This window comes from Piliocolobus tephrosceles, chromosome 13 (genome assembly GCF_002776525.5).
Source record: "Piliocolobus tephrosceles isolate RC106 chromosome 13, ASM277652v3, whole genome shotgun sequence".
In the NCBI taxonomy this organism is placed as follows: Eukaryota; Metazoa; Chordata; class Mammalia; order Primates; family Cercopithecidae; genus Piliocolobus; species Piliocolobus tephrosceles.
In genome coordinates, this window is record NC_045446.1 from 76,128,500 (window position 1) to 76,148,046 (window position 19,547).

General features: G+C 44.0%; 1 protein-coding gene and 1 pseudogene across 1 annotated transcript in view; both read left to right on the plus strand.

Moving 5' to 3' along the window:
* The window catches only part of CCDC83 (coiled-coil domain containing 83), a 71,396-nt gene extending 69,750 nt beyond the window's left edge, over nt 1–1,646 (plus strand). Inside the window, exon 11 of the mRNA XM_023209130.2 lies at nt 981–1,646. Coding sequence (XP_023064898.2) covers nt 981–1,142 — 162 coding nt within the window. The 3' untranslated portion in view covers nt 1,143–1,646. The remainder of the gene's footprint in view (nt 1–980) is intronic.
* Nucleotides 1,647–9,540: 7,894 nt separating this feature from the next.
* On the plus strand, nt 9,541–10,796 carry LOC111540689 (annotated as a pseudogene).
* Nucleotides 10,797–19,547: the final 8,751 nt, after the last annotated feature.

The following is a 19,547-nucleotide window of genomic DNA, read 5'->3' on the forward strand; positions in this document are numbered from 1 at the left end:
ACAGGGCCTGGCATATAGTGAACACCTGGGAAAGGTTTGCTAAAGAGACGTGTCCAAGGAATTAAAAAGCAAGAGTTATGCCATGGGAGACTTCCTGGAGGAAGGGACATTGGGTAGGGCGTGAGCTCTGTCCACCCAGTTTTGGGTTGGCTATGGATTTCATGTCAGTTAGACTTCTAATTCTGTTTGTTGATATCTTAGACTTGTAAACCAAAAGGTAGCTGAGACAGGTCTCAATCAATTTAGAAGTTGATTTTGCCAATATTAAGGATAATACCTGGGAGGAAAAAAAAAAAAAAAACCTTGAAATCACAGAAACAGTGTGTGGTCTGTGCCTGTCTCCAAAGATGACTTGGAGGCCTTCAATATTTAAAGGAGAAAAGTGGGCTGGAGGGGAAAGCAGGAAGTTACAGTCATCCACATGTTGCAAGAGAAAAGGAGCAGGTAGGGGAACAGTCAATTATGTATTCACCTCGCACTTTACAAAAGATCAGGTGAACATAGAGTAGCTACCTGTGGAGACAGTAACCTTTTATCTGGACGTATCTGCTTAGGAACAAAAGGAAAGGTAGTTACTTACATGACTCAGCTTTCAGCTTAATTTTTTCCTTTTGGCAAAGTGAATTGGGGTCCCATGTTTTTATTTTCCTTTCACATACTATAGATAGTTTTGCACTAACTATAGCCAGCATCCCTCCCCCATTAACCCACTAGGAGACAAGCCTTCCAGCCTTGCTGCCTGCTTTTTAGGAGATCTTTCCTACTGTGTATGCCCTACTGGGTATATAAGTTGACTGAGTGTTTTGTTTTTTTCTCATTTATAGTGGCTCTCATATTTCATGTTTTACACAGCATCAGGCAATTAGGGGGCAATGAACTCTGTCAGATAAAGGCCAACTGTAATAAAGCAAGCCTAATCTATCAAAGCTGGAAATTGCTGAATCACCTCTCCTATTCTTTTTTGTGTCTGTTCACCATAGGATTATGTAAACTTGGGCCCCCTGAGAGTGAAGCTGATGAGTGTGAAGAGCAAGAAAATGCCCATTCATTTTCAAGAGAAGGAAATTCCAGTCAAACTCTATAAAGATGTCAGGAGCCCAGAAAGTCGCATCACATATAAGATGACGAAGTCTTTTCTCTAAGACTGAAAGCTGCAAAGGAAACACGACTTTTTCTTATAAATGTTCTTTGGGAACTAAAGTATATCCGTTGCCCATTTTACTTACGCTTTGGCTTATTTTTAAACCAGCTGTTATTTCTAAAGGTCATAATTACATTTAAAATCAAAGGTATTCAGCTATTCATTTACTTGCATGGTATGAGTGACCAAAATGGAAGCACACTTTGTATTTCTACATTGAAGTATTCAGAAACATGACGGTAGTTTCAAGGTAGTCTCTGAGGTTCCTTTTCACACACAAAACATTCACTGATTAATCTGTGATTCCAATATGAAATAGTCCCATTAGAAATGTTTCTAAGAAAATCTTTGCATAGCATTGTCTACACATCTTTCCCTCTGAGGATGCTCAATGTGATAGATAGCCAGTCTGTAATTCAAGTCAATTCTTCTTAGTTTAACCCTGTGTATGAGTCTGTTCTCATGCTGCTAATAAAGACATAATTGAGACTGGGTAATTTATAAAGGAGGTTTAATTGATTTACAGTTCCACATGGCTGGGGAGGCCTCACCATCATGGCAGAAGGCAAATGAGGAGCAAAGTCACATCATACATGGTGGCAGGCAAGAGAGGGCTTGTGTAGGGGAATTCCCATTTATAAAACTATCAGATCTTGTGAGACTTATTCACTTCAAGAACAGTATGGGAAAAACCTGCCCCCATGATTCAATTACCTCCTACCAGGTCCCTCCCATGACACATGGGGATTATGGGAACTATAATTCAAGATGAGATTTGGGTGGGCACGTAGCCAAACCATATCACCCTGTTTATAATGAATGTAAAAAATGAATGTTAACAAACTTGAGAGTGTTAATTTGTTGTATAAAAATATCCACTGATAGGGAGCACTCCCTCCCTCCAGCTATATCTAGCCTAAACTACCATGTTCCTATCCCAAGAAAATACCACTTCTTTCAGGGCTACCACAAGCCAAGGACACTGTGACTACCTGGATGTGACATCACCATTCCATTTGGATCCTCAAGACCAGATAATACCATCATATGTCATATTTCTGTAATCTTTAGTGATATAAGGATTAATTAATCATCAGTGGGGGATGTTATTGGCATTTAAAGTAAGGACAATTGTGTGGCACTGTCTTGAGCCTGCAGGATGTTAGCACTCCTGCTCCCTCAATCTCAAATGCTGCTACCTTAACATTCTTCATTGTAGAAGTCAAAAACACTGGTCATGTTGCGTGGTAGTACCATCACCAATTGAACACCTTTGAGTTTCTCCTGCACTTAATTTTTGGAGACAAGGACTCACTCTGTCACCCAGACTGGAGTGCAGTGGCACTATCATAGCTCACAGCATCCTGAAACTCCTGGGCTCAAGCAATCCTGCTGCCTCAACCTCCCGAGTAGCTGGGACTGCAGGTCTGTATCATCATGCCTCAACCTCCGAAAGTGCTGGGAATACAGGCATGAGCCACCGCTCGGCCTCTCCTGTACTTTAATCTCCATTGTGTTCAGTGCTTTCCTGGACTCTTCCCATTCTCTCCCAAACCTTCCAACCATAACCTCTAAGAAAATCAATAAACAAGACAAACGCCACTGTTGAAGGTGTAAATGTCCAAGGGGTTCACCTTGCCTGCTGCCTAGACAGAACCGATTCATCAAGACAGGAGAATTGCAATAGACAAAGAGTAATTCACACAGAGCCAGCTGTGCGGGAGCCCAGAGTTTTATTATTACTAAAATCAGTCTCCCTGAACATTCGAGTAGCAGAGTTTTTAAAGACAACATGGTAGGTGTGGGAAAGCCAGTGAGCCGGGAGTGCTGATTGGTCAGAGATGAAATCATAGGGAGTCAAAGCTGTCCCCCTGCACTGAATCAGTTCCTAGGTGAGGGGGCCACAAGACAAGATGAGCCAGTTTATCAATCTAGGTAGTGCCAGCTGATTCATCATGTGCAGGGTCTGCAAAATATCTCAAGCACTGATCTTAGGAGCAGTTTAGAGACAGTCAGAATCTTGTAACCTCCAGCTGCATGACTCCTAAGCCATAAGTTCTAATCTTATGGCTAATGTTAGTCCTACAAATGCAATCTACTCTGTAGGCAAGAAGGAGGTCTGCTTTGGGAAAGGGCTGTTATCATGTTTGTTCTAAACTATAAACTAAGTTTTTCCCAAAGTTAGTTGAGCCTCTGCCCAAGAATGAAAAGGACAGCTTGGAGATTAGAAGCAAGATGGAGTCAATTAAATTAGATCTCTTTTGCTGTCTCGGTCATAATTTTGCAAAGGCAGTTTCAAAGGTGTCTTTTCTTTTTGAGACAAGGTCTCACTGTCATCTAGACTGGAGTGCAGTAGCATGATCATGGCTTACTGCAGCCTTAGCCTCCCAGGGATCCTCTCACCTCACCCTCCCAAATAGCTGAGACCACAGAAGCTCACCACCATGTCCAGCTAATTTTTTATTTTTTGTAGAGATGGTGTTGGGGGGAGGCTGGGAGGGTCTTACCATGTGACCTAGGCTGGTCTTAAACTCCTGAGCTCAAGTGATCTTCTTGGCTCAACTTCTCAAAGTGCTAGGATTATAGATGTGAACCACCATGCCCAGCCTGTTGAAGATTTCTTTTACTCTCTGGTTTTGACTGGCACCTGGCTTTCCCCAGAAAGACCTCACTTCCCTGTAGCCCTCTCTAGTGGATGGTATTGATTCTTCTCTGCCCCCACATTCCGTGGGGCTTACATGCTTTCGCCAATGCAATGCCTCTTCTAGACCACAATTCCACCAGTCTTACGTAAAAACACGCCTTTTGAAGTTCAGTATATATGTCACCCTCTACTACTATTCTTTGCTATAATTTTCTAACTCTTCTCATCACTCTTCTCTATAATCTTTAATTTGGCACCTGGTTCACAGGCCTCTTTTCCACTCTACTCCATTCTCTAACATATCCATCCATTGAGATACCTATTAGTCATTCATGAGTATAAAATTGTTGCATGTATGTGTGCTTCCGTTTGACCATTCCAGATCCACTTTCTACCCTTATCTCTGTGTCCCAAAGGGTGACCTTTATGGACTGCATCAATGTCCTTTGCTTCTAACCTCCAACTGAGTTTGTTTAATGGGAGTTTTTAGCAGGAGATCAAAGAAAGTGAGAAGGGTGAGATTTCTTCCCCCAGCTCTTTTTCTACCAGGTCATGTATATTAGCAGGGTCCCTCTATCAAAGGCCACTATTCCTGTTGGAAGGCTCACCTAACAAAGGTTGAGCATCTCTAATGTGAAAATCCAAAATCCAAAATGTTTCAAAATCTGAAACATTTTAAGCACTGACACAATGCTAGAAGTGGAAAATTCCACACCTGACCTCATGTGATGATGGGTTGCAGTAAAAACTTTGTTTCATGCACAAAAAAATAATTTAAAATAGTATATAAAATTACCTTCAGGTTATGTGTATATGGTGTATCTGAAACACAAATGAAGTTTGCGTTTGGACTTGGGTCCTACTGCCAAGATATCTTATGTATATGCAAATATTCCAAAATCCTAAAAAATCTTAAACCTGAAACACTTCTGGTCCCAATCATCTCAGACAAGAAATAATCAGTACAGCTACTCTCTAGGTCTGATAAGTGCTTCCCTCCCTCTGCCCCTTTAGACCCAGAAGTGGAACAGTTCCCATCTGTTGATAGCCCCAGGGAATGTTACCATTCCTGTTGGTTTTCCTTGATCCTGCCCACACCTTTTTATATATTGCCTTTGTTAAATTTTCTCCAGGTATCCTGTTTGAATGTGTCCTTTGTTTCCTGCTAGGAAAGGTCAAGGCTGGAGATTCAGATCTGGGAATCAACAGCCCAGAACTAAATTTAAAGCCATGAAAACCTAAATGACATAACCTAGGGACTAAGTGTCAATAGAGAAGAGAGACATGGATACACCTGGAATACTTATTCTGTACGTGTGGGCCCTGAAACTAAAAGGTATCACTCTCAAGAGATTTCAGAGCAGAGGTAGACTGAATCTAAGTAAAACGGCAAACTAGCCCTGACCCAGCTCAATTCTTTTTTTTTCTTCGCTCTCCTCTCTTTCCCTCCCTTCTCCCTCCTCACTCACCACCTACACATGGCACCCACTCCTCACCAGAGCCTCTCGATTCCCCCACTCAATTCTTGATTGGTTTGAAGTGATTTTCCCCTCACCTAATATAACTTACAGAGGATAGATTCTTTTTCTCTGGGGAATAAAGAATACCAACCCAGACACTATGCACCTTGTATACACAATGTTCAGCACACCAAACTTTATACCTGTGTGTGTGTGTGTGTGCGCGCGTGTACAGTTCAAAGAAGCAGGAAAATAAGACTAAGAATCAGGAGGAAAAGTAAACAAAGCATGCCCACAGATGATCCAGCTATTTGTCAGTAGGCTAGGACTTTAAGAATAATATTACATGGTGGCTGGCAAGATGGCCAAATAGGAACAACCCTGGTCTGCAGCTCCAGTGAGATCAACACAGAAGGTGGGTGATTTCTGCATTTCCACCCGAGGTACCCAGCTCATCTCACTAGAACTGGTTAGACAGTAGGTGCAGCCCACAGAGGAGGAGCTGAAACAAGGTGGGGCTGAAGCACAAGGGGTCAGGGAAGCCATGAGGGACTGTGCTGTGAGGAATGGTGCATTCTGGCACAGATACTCTGCTTTTCCCATGGTCTTCGCAACCTGCAGACCAGGAGATTCTCTCAGGTGACTACCCACCAGGGCCCTGGTTTCAAGCACAAAACTGGGTGGCCGTTTGGGCAGACACTGAGCTAGCTGCAGGAGTTTTTTTTGATACCCCAGTGGTGCCTGGAATGCCAGCAAGACAGAACCTTTCACTCCCCTGGAAAGGGGGCTGAAGCCAGGGAGACAAGTGGTCTAGCTCAGCAGATCCCATCCCCACAGAGCCCAGCAAGCTAAGATCGACTGGCTTGAAATTCTTGCTGCCAGCACAGCAGTCTGAAGTCAACCTGGGACGCTCGAGCTTGGTGAGGGGAGGAGCATCCGCCATTACTGAGGCTTGAGTAGGCAGTTTTCCCCTCACAGTGTAAACAAAGCCACTGGGAAGTCTGAAGTAGGCAGAGCCCACCACAGCTCGGCAAAGCCACTGTAGCCAGACTGCCACTCTAGATTCCTTCTCTCTGGGCAGGGCATCTCTGAAAGAAAGGCAGCAGCCCCAGTCAGGGGCTTATAGAAAAAAGTCCCATCTCCCTGTAACAGAGCACCTGGGAGAAGGGGCGACTGTGGGCACAGCTTCAGAAATCAACAGACACCTCATAGAGAAGAGCTCCAACTGGCATCTGGCAGATGCCTTTCTGGGACGAAGCTTCCAGAGGAAGAAAGAGGCAGCAATCTTTGCTGTTCTTCAGCCTCCACTGGTGATACCCAGGCAAACAAGGTCTGGAGTGGACCTCCAGCAAACTCCAGTAGACCTGCAGCAGAGGGGCCTGACTGGTAGAAGGAAAACTAACAAACAGAAAGGAATAGCATCAGCATCAACAAAAAGGACATCCACACAAAAACCCCATCCGAAGGTCACCTACATCAAAGACCAAAGGTAGATAAATCCACGAAGATGAGGAAAATCAGCATGAAAAGGCTGAAAATTCCAAAAATCGGAATGCCTCTTCTCTTCCAAAGGATCACAACTCATCGCCAGCAAGGGAACAAAACCGCACAGAGAATGAGTTTGATGAATTGACAGAAGTAGGCTTCAGAAGGTGGGTAATAACAAACTCCTTTGAGCTAAAGGAGCACGTTCTAACCCAATGCAAGGAAGCTAAGAACCTTGAAAAAAGGTTAGAAGAACTGCTAAGTAGAATCACCAGTTTAGAGAAGGACATAAATGACCTGATGGAGCTGAAAACCACAGCACGAGAACTTTGTGAAGCATGCACAAGTATCAATAGCAGAATCAATCAAGCAGAAAAAATATCAGAGATTGAAGATCAACTTAATGAAATAAAGCAAGAAGACAAGATTACAGAAAAAAAGAATGAAAAGGAATGAACAAAGGCTCCAAGAAATATGGAACTATATGAAAGTGACGGGGAGAATGGAACCAAGTTGGAAAACACTCCTCAGGAGAACTTCCCCAACCTAACAAGACAGGCCAACATTCAAATTCAGGAAATACAGAGAACACCACAAAGATACTCCTCGAGAAAAGCAACCCCAAGACACATAAACGTCAGATTCACCAAGGTTGAAATGAAGAAAAAATTGTTACTGGCAGCCAGAGAGAAAGGTCAGGTTGCCCACAAAAGAAAGCTCATCAGACTAACAGCAGATCTCTCTGCAGAAACCCTACAAAGCCAGAAGAGAGTGGGGGCCAATATTTGACATTCTTAAAGAAAAGAATTTTCAACCCAGAATTTCATATCCAGGCAAACTAAGCTTCATAAGCAAAGGAGAAATAAAACCCTTTACAGACAAGCAAATGCTGAGAGATTCTGTCACTACCAGGCCTGCCTTACAGGAGCTCCTGAAGGAAGTACTAAATATGGAAAGGAAAAACTGGTACCAGCCACTGCAAAAACATACCAAATTGTAAAGACCATTGACACTATGAAGAAATTGCATCAACAACTGGGCAAAATAACCAGCTAATATCATAATGACAGCATTAAACATAACAATATTAACCTGAATGTAAATGGGCTAAATGACCTAATTAAAAGACACAGACTGGCAAATTGGATAAAAAGGCAAGATCCATTAGTGTGCTGTATTCAGGAAACCCATCGCATGTGCAAAGATACACATAGGCTCAAAATAAAGGGATAGAGGAATATTTACCAAGGAAAAAAAAAAAAAAACAAAAAAAACAGGGTTTGCAATCCTAGTCTCTGATAAAATAGACTTTAAACCTACAAAGATCAAAAAAGACAAAGAAGGACATTACATAATGGTAAAGGGATCAATGCAACAAGAGCTAACTATTCTAAATATATATGCACCCAATACAGAAATACCCAGATTCATAAAGCAAGTTCTTAGAGACCTATGAAGAGACTTAGACTATCACACAATAACAGTGGGAGACTTTAACATCCCACTGTCAATATTAGACAGATCAACGAGACAGAAAATTAAGAAGGATATTCAGGACTTGAACTCAACTCTGGACAAAGTGGACCTAATGGACAGCTACGGAACTCTCCACCCCAAATCAACAGAACACACATTCTTCTCAGCACCACATCGCACTTATTCTAAAGTTGACCACATAATTGGAAGTAAAACACTCCTCAGCAAATGCAAAAGAACGGAAATCATAACAAGCAGTCTTTCAGACCACAGTGCAATCAAATTAGAACTCAGGATTAAGAAACTCACTCAAAATCACACAACTACATGGAAACTGAACAACCCACTCCTGATTGACTACTGATAACGAAATTAAGCCAGAAATAAATAAGTTACTTGAAACCAATGAGAACAAAGACACAATGTGCCAGAAGCTCTGAGACACAGCTAGAGCAGTGTTTAGAGGGAAATTTATAGCACCAGATGCCCACAGGAGGAAGTGGGAAAGATCTAAAATCGACAACGTAACATCACAATTAAAAGAACTAGAGAAGCAAGAACAAACACATTCAAAAGCTAACAGAAGACAAGAAACAACTAAGATCAGAGCAGAACTGAAGGAGATAGAGACACGAAAAACCCTTCAAAATATAAAAATTAGCTGGGAGTGGTGGCATGTGCCTGTAGTCCCAGCTACTCAAGATGCTGAGGCAGGAGAATGGCTCCAACCAGGGAGGCCAAGGTTGCAGTGAGCTGAGATCGCACCACTGCACTCCAGCCTTGCCACAAAGCAAGACTCCATCGCAACAAAAAAAAAAAAAAAAAAGAAAGAAAGAAAGAAAGAAAAAGAAAAAAAGAAAAAAAATTAATGAATCCAGGAGCCAGTTTTTTGAAAAGGTTAACAAAATTGACTGCTAGCCAGACTAATAAAAAAGAAAAGACAGAAGAATCAAATAGACACAATAAAAAAAGATAAAGCAGATATCACCTCTGATCCCACAGAAATACAAACTACCATCAGAAAATACTATAAACACCTCTGTGCCAATAGACTAGAAAATCTAGAAGAAATGGATAAATTCCTGGACACATACACTCTCCCAGGACTAAGCCAGGAAGAAGTTGAATCCCCGAATAGGGATTTAAAGATAAATATGTAACTTTAAATTCATGTATTAAAAGAGAAAGGCTAAAAAATCTTAAGCTGTTACCTTAAGGACTGTGAACCCCGAAAATTCCAGGCAGGTCTCAATTAATTTAGAAAGTTAATTTGGAGGGCGGAGTTCAAAAGGCTCGAACCCGTGGCCGCCACTGCACGCAGCCTCCTGCCCGCCATGGCCGCGCCTCGAACCCCACGCGCTCTGGCGGCCGCCGCGCCGGCGTCTGGCAAGGTTAACCTGCCGCACCTGGGGAAGACGATCCTGGCAGGCGGACTGGCGGGCGGCATCGAGATCTACATCACCTTCCCCACCCAGTACGTGAAGACGCAGGGCAGCTGGACTAGTGCTCGCACCCGCTGCGGTACCAGAGCATCGGGGACCGGTGTGGCAGAGGGTCTGCAACCATGGCGTCCTGGGCCTGTACGGCAGCCTCAGCTCCCTGCTCTACGGCTCCCTCCCCAAGGCGGCCGCCTGGTTCGGAATGTTCTGGTTCCTCAGCAACCACATGCGGGTTTCCCAGGGACGCTGGACAGCACGCACGGGCTGCTGTGCTGCCTGGGCGCTGGAGTGGCTGAGGCTGTGGTGATCATGTGCCCCATGAAGACCATCAAGGTGAAGTTCAGCCACCACACCTCCCCAAACCCCAAGTACAGAGGATTCTTCCGCGGGTTAGGAAGATTGTGCGGTAACAAGGGCTGAAGGGGATGTATCAGGGCCTCACAGTCAGGGTGCTGAAGCAGGGCTGGAATCAGGCCATCTGCTTCTTCGTCATGACATTCCCTGCACAATTGGTACGGAGGGGACAACCCCAACAAGCCCATGAACCTGCTGATCACTGGGGTCTTCAGAGCCATGGTGTGCACAGCCAGCGTCTTTGGAAACACTCCTCTGGACGTGATTAAGACCCGCAGGTAGGGCCTGGAGGCGCACAAATACCGGAACTCGATGGACTGGTCTGGCAGATCCTGAGGAAGGAGGAGCTCAAGGCTTTCTTTTTTTTTTTTTTTTTTTTTTTTCTTTTTGAGACGGAGTCTTGCTCTGTCGCCCAGGCTGGAGTGCAGTGGCCGGATCTCACCTCACTGCAAGCTCCGTCTCCCGGGTTCACGCCATTCTCCTGCCTCAGCCTCCCAAGCAGCTGGGACCACAGGCACCCGCCACCTTGCCCGGCTAGTTTTTTGTATTTTTTTTTTTAGTAGAGACGGAGTTTCACCGTGTTAGCCAGGATGGTCTCGATCTGCTGACCTCGTGATCCGTCCGTCTCGGCCTCCCAAAGTGCTGGGATTACAGGCTTGAGCCACCGCGCCCGGCCTCAAGGCTTTCTACAAGGGCATTGTCCCGCGCTGGGCCGGGTCAGCCTGGTTGTGGCCATAGTGTTTATCATCTATGATGAGGTGGTGAAGCTGCTCAACAAAGTGTGGAAGACGGACTAAGCCCAGTGGGGCACAGGGGACCGCCCCAGGCACCTCCAGAGGCCCCACCACCCTTGTCTCTTATGATTCCAGTGTAGTAGTGCCAAAAGGCTCCTTCCTACACCCCTCGAGCTCTGTGACCTGGTCTGTGCACTGTGGCCATCAAGTCCATGTGTCCCATAGTGCGTGTCTCCCCTGTGGTCTGTGTGTAACACCACCACTGTAAATCAGTGTCTGGCCCAGCCATGCTTGGTATGCATCTGGCCTGTGAACCTGTGCCTACTTGTCCATGTGCTTACTGTGAGCCTGTGCCTGTGTTTCAGGTTCTGTGTCATGTGACCCGGTGCCCCGCCTCCCGGGGTGCCCTGTGGCCTGGGTCCTTGGCCCTGTAGCCCTGGCCCGGTCCCAGTCCGGTGCTTTTCACCCTCCACAGGCCTATCACTGCTGCCTCTGGGCCTCCCCCTGGCTTCTCCGCATTCCAGGGTCTGCTACACCCCCTGTCTCCCGCCTTTGGCCTAAACTGGCCCTTAGGCCCTCCCTCCACCCAGGACAGGGTGGCACCCACCACTCTCAGGACCACCGTGTCAAGGCAGAATTTTAAAAAAAAGATATTTTGCTGAGGTTGAGTACGCACACCCATGACATAGCCTCAGGAAGTCCTGACGACATGTGCCCAAGGTGGTCAGGGCAGTTTGGTTTCATACATTTTAGGGAGACATGAGACATCAATCAACATATGTAAGATGAACAATGGTTCCGTCTGGAAAGGTGGGACAACTGGAAGCAGGGAGGGGGCTTCCAGGTCCTAGGTAGATAAGAGACAAATGGTTGCATTCTTTCGAGTTTCTGATTAGCCTCTCCCAAGGAGGCAATCAGATACCCATTTATCTCAGTGAGTAGAGGGATGACTGAATAGAATGGGAGGCAGGTTTGCCCTAAGCAGTTCGCAGCTTGACTTTTCCCTTTAGGTTTGTGATTTTGGGGGCCCAAGATATTTTCCTTCCGCAGGATCAAGGGAAAAAATAAATTCAAAGTAAAGGTAAGAAAATATAGATGAAAACACTGTTTCAGGAAAAACTGTCTCAAACTGTGTTTTTCCTTTACTTCCCCACCACAACAGTCAACGCAGAGGACCTTGTTTTAAAATTTTTATATTTTTTTACCCAAAACAAAAATAGTCAATAATACAGAAGACTTCTGTGACCAAATGTGGGGGTTTTTTTTGCCACATGCCAAGCAGTAGACACCAGCTGGGTGTTCTCCAATTCAGTTCCAACATGATCAACCTGGAGATAGTGTCAGAACCCACCGGGTGAGGGGGCTCAGTCCCCAAGACTGCCCCCCTTAAACCCCAAAATCAGAGTGGCGGGGAAATATTAGAGTCCTGCCTTGGGGCAAGTGAAAGGAAGACAGGAGAGAGATTCTGTTTACTGAGGCCTGCTGGTTGGGTCTAACACATCCAACAATATAACAACAAAAGATTGTAACAAAGTGTTCATAGAACAGGTAATTTTAAAAAAAGAAAAAAGACCACAACAATGGATATGGGAATGATGAACCAGGAATTACAGATGGAAACTATATATCATAACACCACAAGCAGAAACCAATTAAAGAGAAAGCTGACATACAAAGGAGAAAATCAACAAACCCAAAAGTTGGTTCTGATAAACCCTAGTGTGGTACCTGATGGGTTCATCTTACCTGCTGCCCAGAAAGCCCAAAACACTGAGAACAGCAGGGTTTTTTGCAGCAAAGAAAGAGTTTAATTAGGCCAGGCATGGTGGCTCACGCCTGTAATCCCAGCACTTTGGGAGACCAAGGTGGGCGGATCACCTGAGGTCAGGAGTTTGAGACCAGCCAGGCCAACATTGTAAAACCCTGTCTTTACTAAAAATACAAAAACTAGCCAGGCATGGTGGCACATGCCTGTAGTTCCAGCTACATGGGAGGCTGAGGCAGAAGAATCTCTTGAATCTGGGAGGCAGAGGTTGTGGTGAGCTGAGATCACACCATTACACTCCAACCTGGGCAACAGAGCAAGACTCCGTCTTAAAAAAAAAAAAAAAAAAGACAGAAAGAAAGAAAGAAAAGAGTTTAATTAATGCAGGGCTAGCCAAGCAGAAGATGGACTTTATTACTCAAATCAGCTTCCCATAACTCAGAGGCTAGGGTTTTTTTAGATAATTTGGTGGGCAGGGGGCTAGGGTATGAGTGCTGCTGATTGGTTAGAGATTAAATTGTAGAAATGTAGAAACCAGTCCTTGTGTGCTGTGTCAGCCTCTGCGTGGGGGCCACAAGAGTCATGAGCCACAGGTCCATGTGGAGTCAGTCAGTAGCCAGAGTGCAAAAGTCTGAACACATCTCAAAAGACCAATCTTAGGTTCTACAATAGTGATGTTATCTATAGGAGCAATTGGAGAAGTCACAAATCTTGTGACCTCTGGCCACATGACTCCTGAGCAGTAAGGGATTATAGAAAAGCAATCTAGGGAACAATGGTTAGTTATCTTTACACCTACATTTTAGTAGAATTCAGTCTCCTCTCATAATCCTAATCTTGTGACTTTTCATTAGTCTTACAAAGCTGGTTTCAGTCCCAGAACAAAGAGGGTATGAGTTTTACAGAGGACTGTTACTATTTTTGCTTCAATGCTAAACTATAAACTAAATTTCTCCCATTGTTAGCTTGGCCTATGCTGAGGAATAAGCAAGGCCAGCCTGCCTATGAGTCTAGAAGCAGGATGAAGTCAACCATGATAGACTTCTCTTACTGTCATAATCTTTGCAAAGGCAGTTTCAGTTCAAAACCAGCCTGGGCAACATAGTGAAACACCATCTCTACAAAAATTTAAACATTAGCTGGGTGTGGTGGTGCATACCTGTCGTTTGTTTTAGCTACTTAGGAGGCTGAGGCAGAAGATAGCTTGAGCCCAGGAGTTTGAGGTTACAGTAACTTATGATCATGCAACTATACCCCAGCCTGGGTGACAGAGGGGGACCCTGTCTCTAAAAAAGTAAAAATAGACCAGGAGCAGTGGCTCACACCTGTAATCCCAACACTTTAGGGGGCTGAGGTGGGATGATTGCTTGAGCCTAGGAGTTTGAGACCATCCTGGGAAACACAGTGAGACCCCATCTCTACAAAAGTAAAAATTAAAAAGTTAGCCAGGCCTTGATGGCATGTGCCTGTGGTTCCAGCCACTTGGGAGGCTGAGGTGAGAGGATTGCTTGAGTCCTGGAGGTTGAGGTTGCAGTGAGCTGTGATCGTGACATTGCACTCCAGCCTGGGTGACAGAGCAAGACTTTGTCCCCCAAAAAAAAGTAAAAATTAAAAAAGAAAGGAAAATGTTGAAGAAACTAAACATCAACAAGAATACAGAGCACCTCAAACTTTCATATAATTGGTGGCGAGAGTGTAACTGGGAATGAACACTGAAATAGGTTTTGCCAGTATGTATTAAACCTGAACATGTATATACACATATATACATATACTACATGATACAGCAATTCCACTTTGGGCTTTATATCCAACTGAAATGAATGCTTATGTTCACCAGAAGACATGTATAAGACTGTTCCCAGCAGCTGTAATGATAATAGCTAAAAACTGGAAACGACCCCAATGACTATCAGTAATAGAACCTGTAAGTCAATTGTGCTATTCCCACTACTAAGCACTCAACAACAACAACAAAAAAAAATAAATTGTGCTTAATCACACTATGGAATATAACACCATATAAAGAATAATAAACTACTGACACATGTAGCTATAATATATAAGTGAATCTTACAGATGTAATATTGAAAGAAGGCAGACATACAGTATGATTCAATTTAATAAAGCTCAAAAAGAAGACAAGCAACAAATCTATGATGACAGAAGTCAAAACAGTGGCTATCTTTGTGGCGGGTAATGACTAGGATGAGACATGAAGGGCTTTTCTGGTTATCTTGATCTCAGTGGTAATTAACCTGGGTGTGCTCACTTTGTAAACATTCATCAGGCAGGACTCTTAAGGTTTGTGTATTTGAGAGGTGTATCTTACACTTCAAAATGGAGTGCAGTTGCCATTTTTTAAAGAATGGTAAACTTGTTATAGATAAAATTTATCTCTATTTTTCTCAGAAAAAAAAAAATTACTTTCCACTGGGACAAATCAAACTGGGGCAAATCAAACAGCTTCTAGCAACCAACAAAAACAGCTTATGTGGCAACTCACTGATTTCAGCAGGTCAACAGAAATTGATTTTTTCTCTCACACTTAGAGAGTTTGGATCATGAGATTAAAGCAAGTCAGTCATAACATGGTAAGAATCCCACCTAATTTGTTGGTTGTGGCCGTTTTTCAGTCCACAATCTGAGTCAGAAGAAAATATCAAGTGACTATATAAGGAAAACGCCTGTGCTTCCAAGACAAGGATACCCTCTCTCACCACTCCCATTCAACATAATATTGAAGTTCTGCAAGGGCAATTAGGCAAGAGAAAGAAATAAAGTGTATTCAAATAGGAAGAGAAGAAGTCAAATTGTCTCTGTTTGCAGATGACATGATTGTACATTTAGAAACTCCATTGTCTCAGCCCAAAATCTCCTTAAGCTGATAAGCAACTTCAGCAAAGTCTCAGGATACAAAGCCAGTGTGCAAAAATCACAAGCATTCTTGTACACCAATAATAGCCAAATCATGAGTGAATTCCCATTCACAATTGCTACAAAGAGAATAAAATACCTAGGAATACAACTTACAAGGGATGTGAAGGATTTTTCAAGGGGAACTACAAACCACTGCTCAAGGAATTAAGAGAGGACACAAAAAAATGGAAAATCATTCCATGTTCATGGATAGGAAGAACCAATATCATGAAAATGGCCATACTGCCCAAAGTAATTAACAACATGGTACTGGTACCCAAACAGATATATAGACGAATAGAACACAACAGAGACTTCAGAAATAACGTCACACATCTACAATCATTTGATCTTTGACAAACCTGACAAAAACAAGCAATGTGGGAAAGGATTCCCTATTTAATAAATGGTGTTGGGAAAACTGTCTAGCCATATGCAGGAAACTGAAACTGAATCCTTTCCTTACAACTTATACAAAAATTTATTCAAGATGGATTAAAGATTTAAATGTAAGACCTAAAATCATAAAAACCCTAGAAGGAAACACAGACAATACCATTCAGGACATAGGCATGGGCAAAGACTTCATGACTAAAAACACCAAAAGCAATGGCAACAAAAGCCAAAATTGACAAATGGCATTTAATTAAACTAAAGAGCTTCTGCACAGCAAAAGAAACTATCATCAGAGTGAACAGGCAACCTACAGAATGGGAGAAAATTTTTGCAATCTATCCATCTGACAAAAGGCTAATATCCAGAATCTACAAGGAACTTAAACAAATTTACAAGAAAAAAACAAAGAACCCCATCAAAAAGTGGGTGAACGTTATGAACAGACACTTCTCAAAAGAAGACATTTCTCCAGCCAACAAACATGAAAAAAGGCTCATCATCACTGGTCATTAGAGAAATGCAAATCAAAACCACAATTAGGTACCATTTCTTGCCAGTTAGAATGGCAATCATTAAAAAGTCAGGAAACAACAGATGCTGGAGAGGATGTGGAGAAATAGGAACACTTTCACTTTTACACTGTTGGTGGGAGTGTAAATTAGTTCGACCATTGTGGAAGACAGTGTGGTGATTCCTCAAGGATCTAGAACCAGAAATACCATTTGACCCAGTAATCCCATTACTGGGTATATACCCAAAGGATTATAAATCATCCTACTATGAAGACATATGCACATGTATGTTCATTGCAGCACTATTCACAACAGCAAAGACTTGGAACCAATCCAAATGCCCATCAATGATAGACTGGATAAAGAAAATGTGGCACATATACACCAGAGAATACTATGCAGGCATAAGAAAGGATGAGTTCATGTCCTTTGCAGGGACATGGATGAAGCTGAAAACCATCATTCTCAGCAAACTAACACAGGAACAGAAAACCAAACACTGCATGTTCTCACTCATAAGTGGAAACTGAACAATGAGAACACATGGACATAGGGAGGGGAGCATCACTCACCAGGGCCTGTCGGGGGTGGGGGTAAGGGGAGGGATAGCATTAGGAGAAATACCTAATGTAGATGATGGGTTGATGGGTGCAGCAAACCACCATGGCATGTGTATAGCTATGTAAGAAACCTGCATGTTCTGTACATGTATCCCAGAATTAAAGTATAATAACAAAAAAAAGATAAATAAAGTAGGAACTACTACATGCTAATTTTAATATTGGAAATAAAAAGCCCATTGGTTTATTATTAAGTGGTCATTTAATAGTGTCAATAAATTCTAAAACTGGAAAAAAAAAAAGAAAAAGAAAATGGCTGTGCTTCAATCACAGTAGTAGGCCAAGGCAGACATCTGGTACAGCATGACACAGCAGGTTTGGAGCACAGGCACACAATCCCATGCCCTGTGTAATCACATTTATGTAGCCATTTAATGTAACCTGTTTGTGTGAGCTTATATCTGGCTTTAAGCCACGGTTCCCTGTGACAAATATAACTGCATTGCTGACTCTGTAGTAGAGGGGGAGAAAATAAAGTCATGTCCCGACTGCCTGTGGTCCCTCAAATGTTCTTTCAGCTACCTGCCGCCCATCCACCAGCTCCCTTCAGACCCCAGCCTGAGTTGGAACCTGATAATTGGCATAGTCGGCAGGATTCTGAGGAGAATGAGCCCTCAGCCCCTGATGATCCAGGGTAAGGAGTCATGTGGCCCCAATATGTTATGGTACCCAGTGGCAGCAGTGCTCCTGGGATGGGCGCTGGTGGAAACATGGGGAGCAGTGGACAGGTCCTCTGTGAGCATGGAGAAGGTGCTGAAACACCTGGTAGCAGAGAGCACCAAGGAAGGAGCACGCCTTTGCTAGCAGAATTGGATGGGTGCTTTTGACTGCGCTATGGGAAGTGTGCACTCGGCTCTGTGGGATACAACACAGGTCAGGGACCTCCAGGGGCAAGCAGAGTACCTGGAGTCCCAGATACACAGCTTGGAATGAGAATTAGGGGCTGCTGTTAGTGTGGGCTTGAGCCTATCATCCCAGTCAGAGACCCCAACTCAGTCTGATACTGAGAAGGAAGAACCTCTATTATGGGCTCATCCAGTGGTCCATTAGGAAATAGAGCATGAACAGCCATTGGGATCCCAGGGGTGGGCTCACGGACCCCCTACCATGACGGAGTACATGTCATACACTGACTATACCCCAACTGAGTTGCAGGAATTAGGTAAACAGTGTTGGCAGCACTTAGGGGAACCCCTACCCACCTGGATGCTTTGCTTTTGGAATGAGGGAACCAAAGGTATCGTCTCCCCTGCCTCTGAAATGGAAAAGTTGGACTCCATTATGACCCATCCCTCCCTCCATCAGCAGTTGCAGGTGAGCAGGCAGTTAGCACAGGGACAAGGTGAGCACACCCTAATTGATGGTGACCATACAAATGGTATGGAATGACACCAGAGAAATACCAGAAACTATGAGTAAATGGCAGTTGTATACAGATTTGGTGCAAAGTAATTTGGGAGACGGGCATACAGCAGGCTAGGTTCAATCTGAATACCCAAGGGCCAGATGATGAACGCTTTACTTCCCACATGAGGGACCTTGTATTGGGCTCTGCCCCGCCGAGTGCCTTCGGCTCCCTGACTGCTCTCCTCACTCCATATATGGGGTGCCACATACATGAAGTGACTGCTGCTATGGCGGCCCTCGGGGAAGCAAAGGGCCATTAGTGGGACCTAGGAATCTACACCATGAAAAAAGGAACGGTATCCCTTCTGCGGGGGGCCACCTCATGGGACAAAAAGGGGCCCCAGTGGATGACCCTCAAGCCACCAGATATGGATTGATTTGATTTTGGATAAGGTTGACCAAGAGAAAAATTGATAGGCAACCCAATGAAGTGCCGTTAAATTTGTGGAGGCAACTGTCCCTAGAGCAGCAGTTCTGGAAAATGCCCAAGAGGTGGCAGGATGTTGCTAGGCTCAAGCCCACACTAACAGCAGCCCCACTAACTCAGTCCCCCTGGACACTCCAACTCAAGCACTACTTGCAGACGGATGGAGGTACAGAACTTTTTGTGTTTGATTAGGGAACTGGCAGAGGTACCTGGCTTGGGGGGGACACTGGACAACCAGTGGCCACATGTAGAATTGACAATCCACTGGTCCCCCACCAACATACAGCGGGTGCTGGTGCTGGTAGACACTGGCATAGATTGTAGTCTTGTCTATGGGGACTTTGATACATTTCCAGTCAAGGTTGCATATATAGATGGCTATGGATGCCAGTCAGTGAAAGTGAAACCTGTATCTTTGCACCTTGGCATTGGCTGCTTGGCTCCCCACTTATAAACTATGATGTTTTTCCCATACCTGAATACATTTTGGGGGTGGATATTTTACATGGCTTGGCTTTACAAACCACGGCCAGAGAATTCAGACTCTGAGTATGTGTGGTTAAGCTGGTACTCCACAGACATACTCATCACTAGCTCCATGTCCTGCCACAACCCTTACGGATTACTTCCACCTGTCAATACCACTTGCCAGGTGGGCATATAAAGATAATTGAGACTATTAAGAAGTTAGAAAAGGTGCAGATAGTGTGTAACACCATGGACCCTACAATTTTCCAGTACGGCCAGTCAAGAAGCCTGATGGAACTT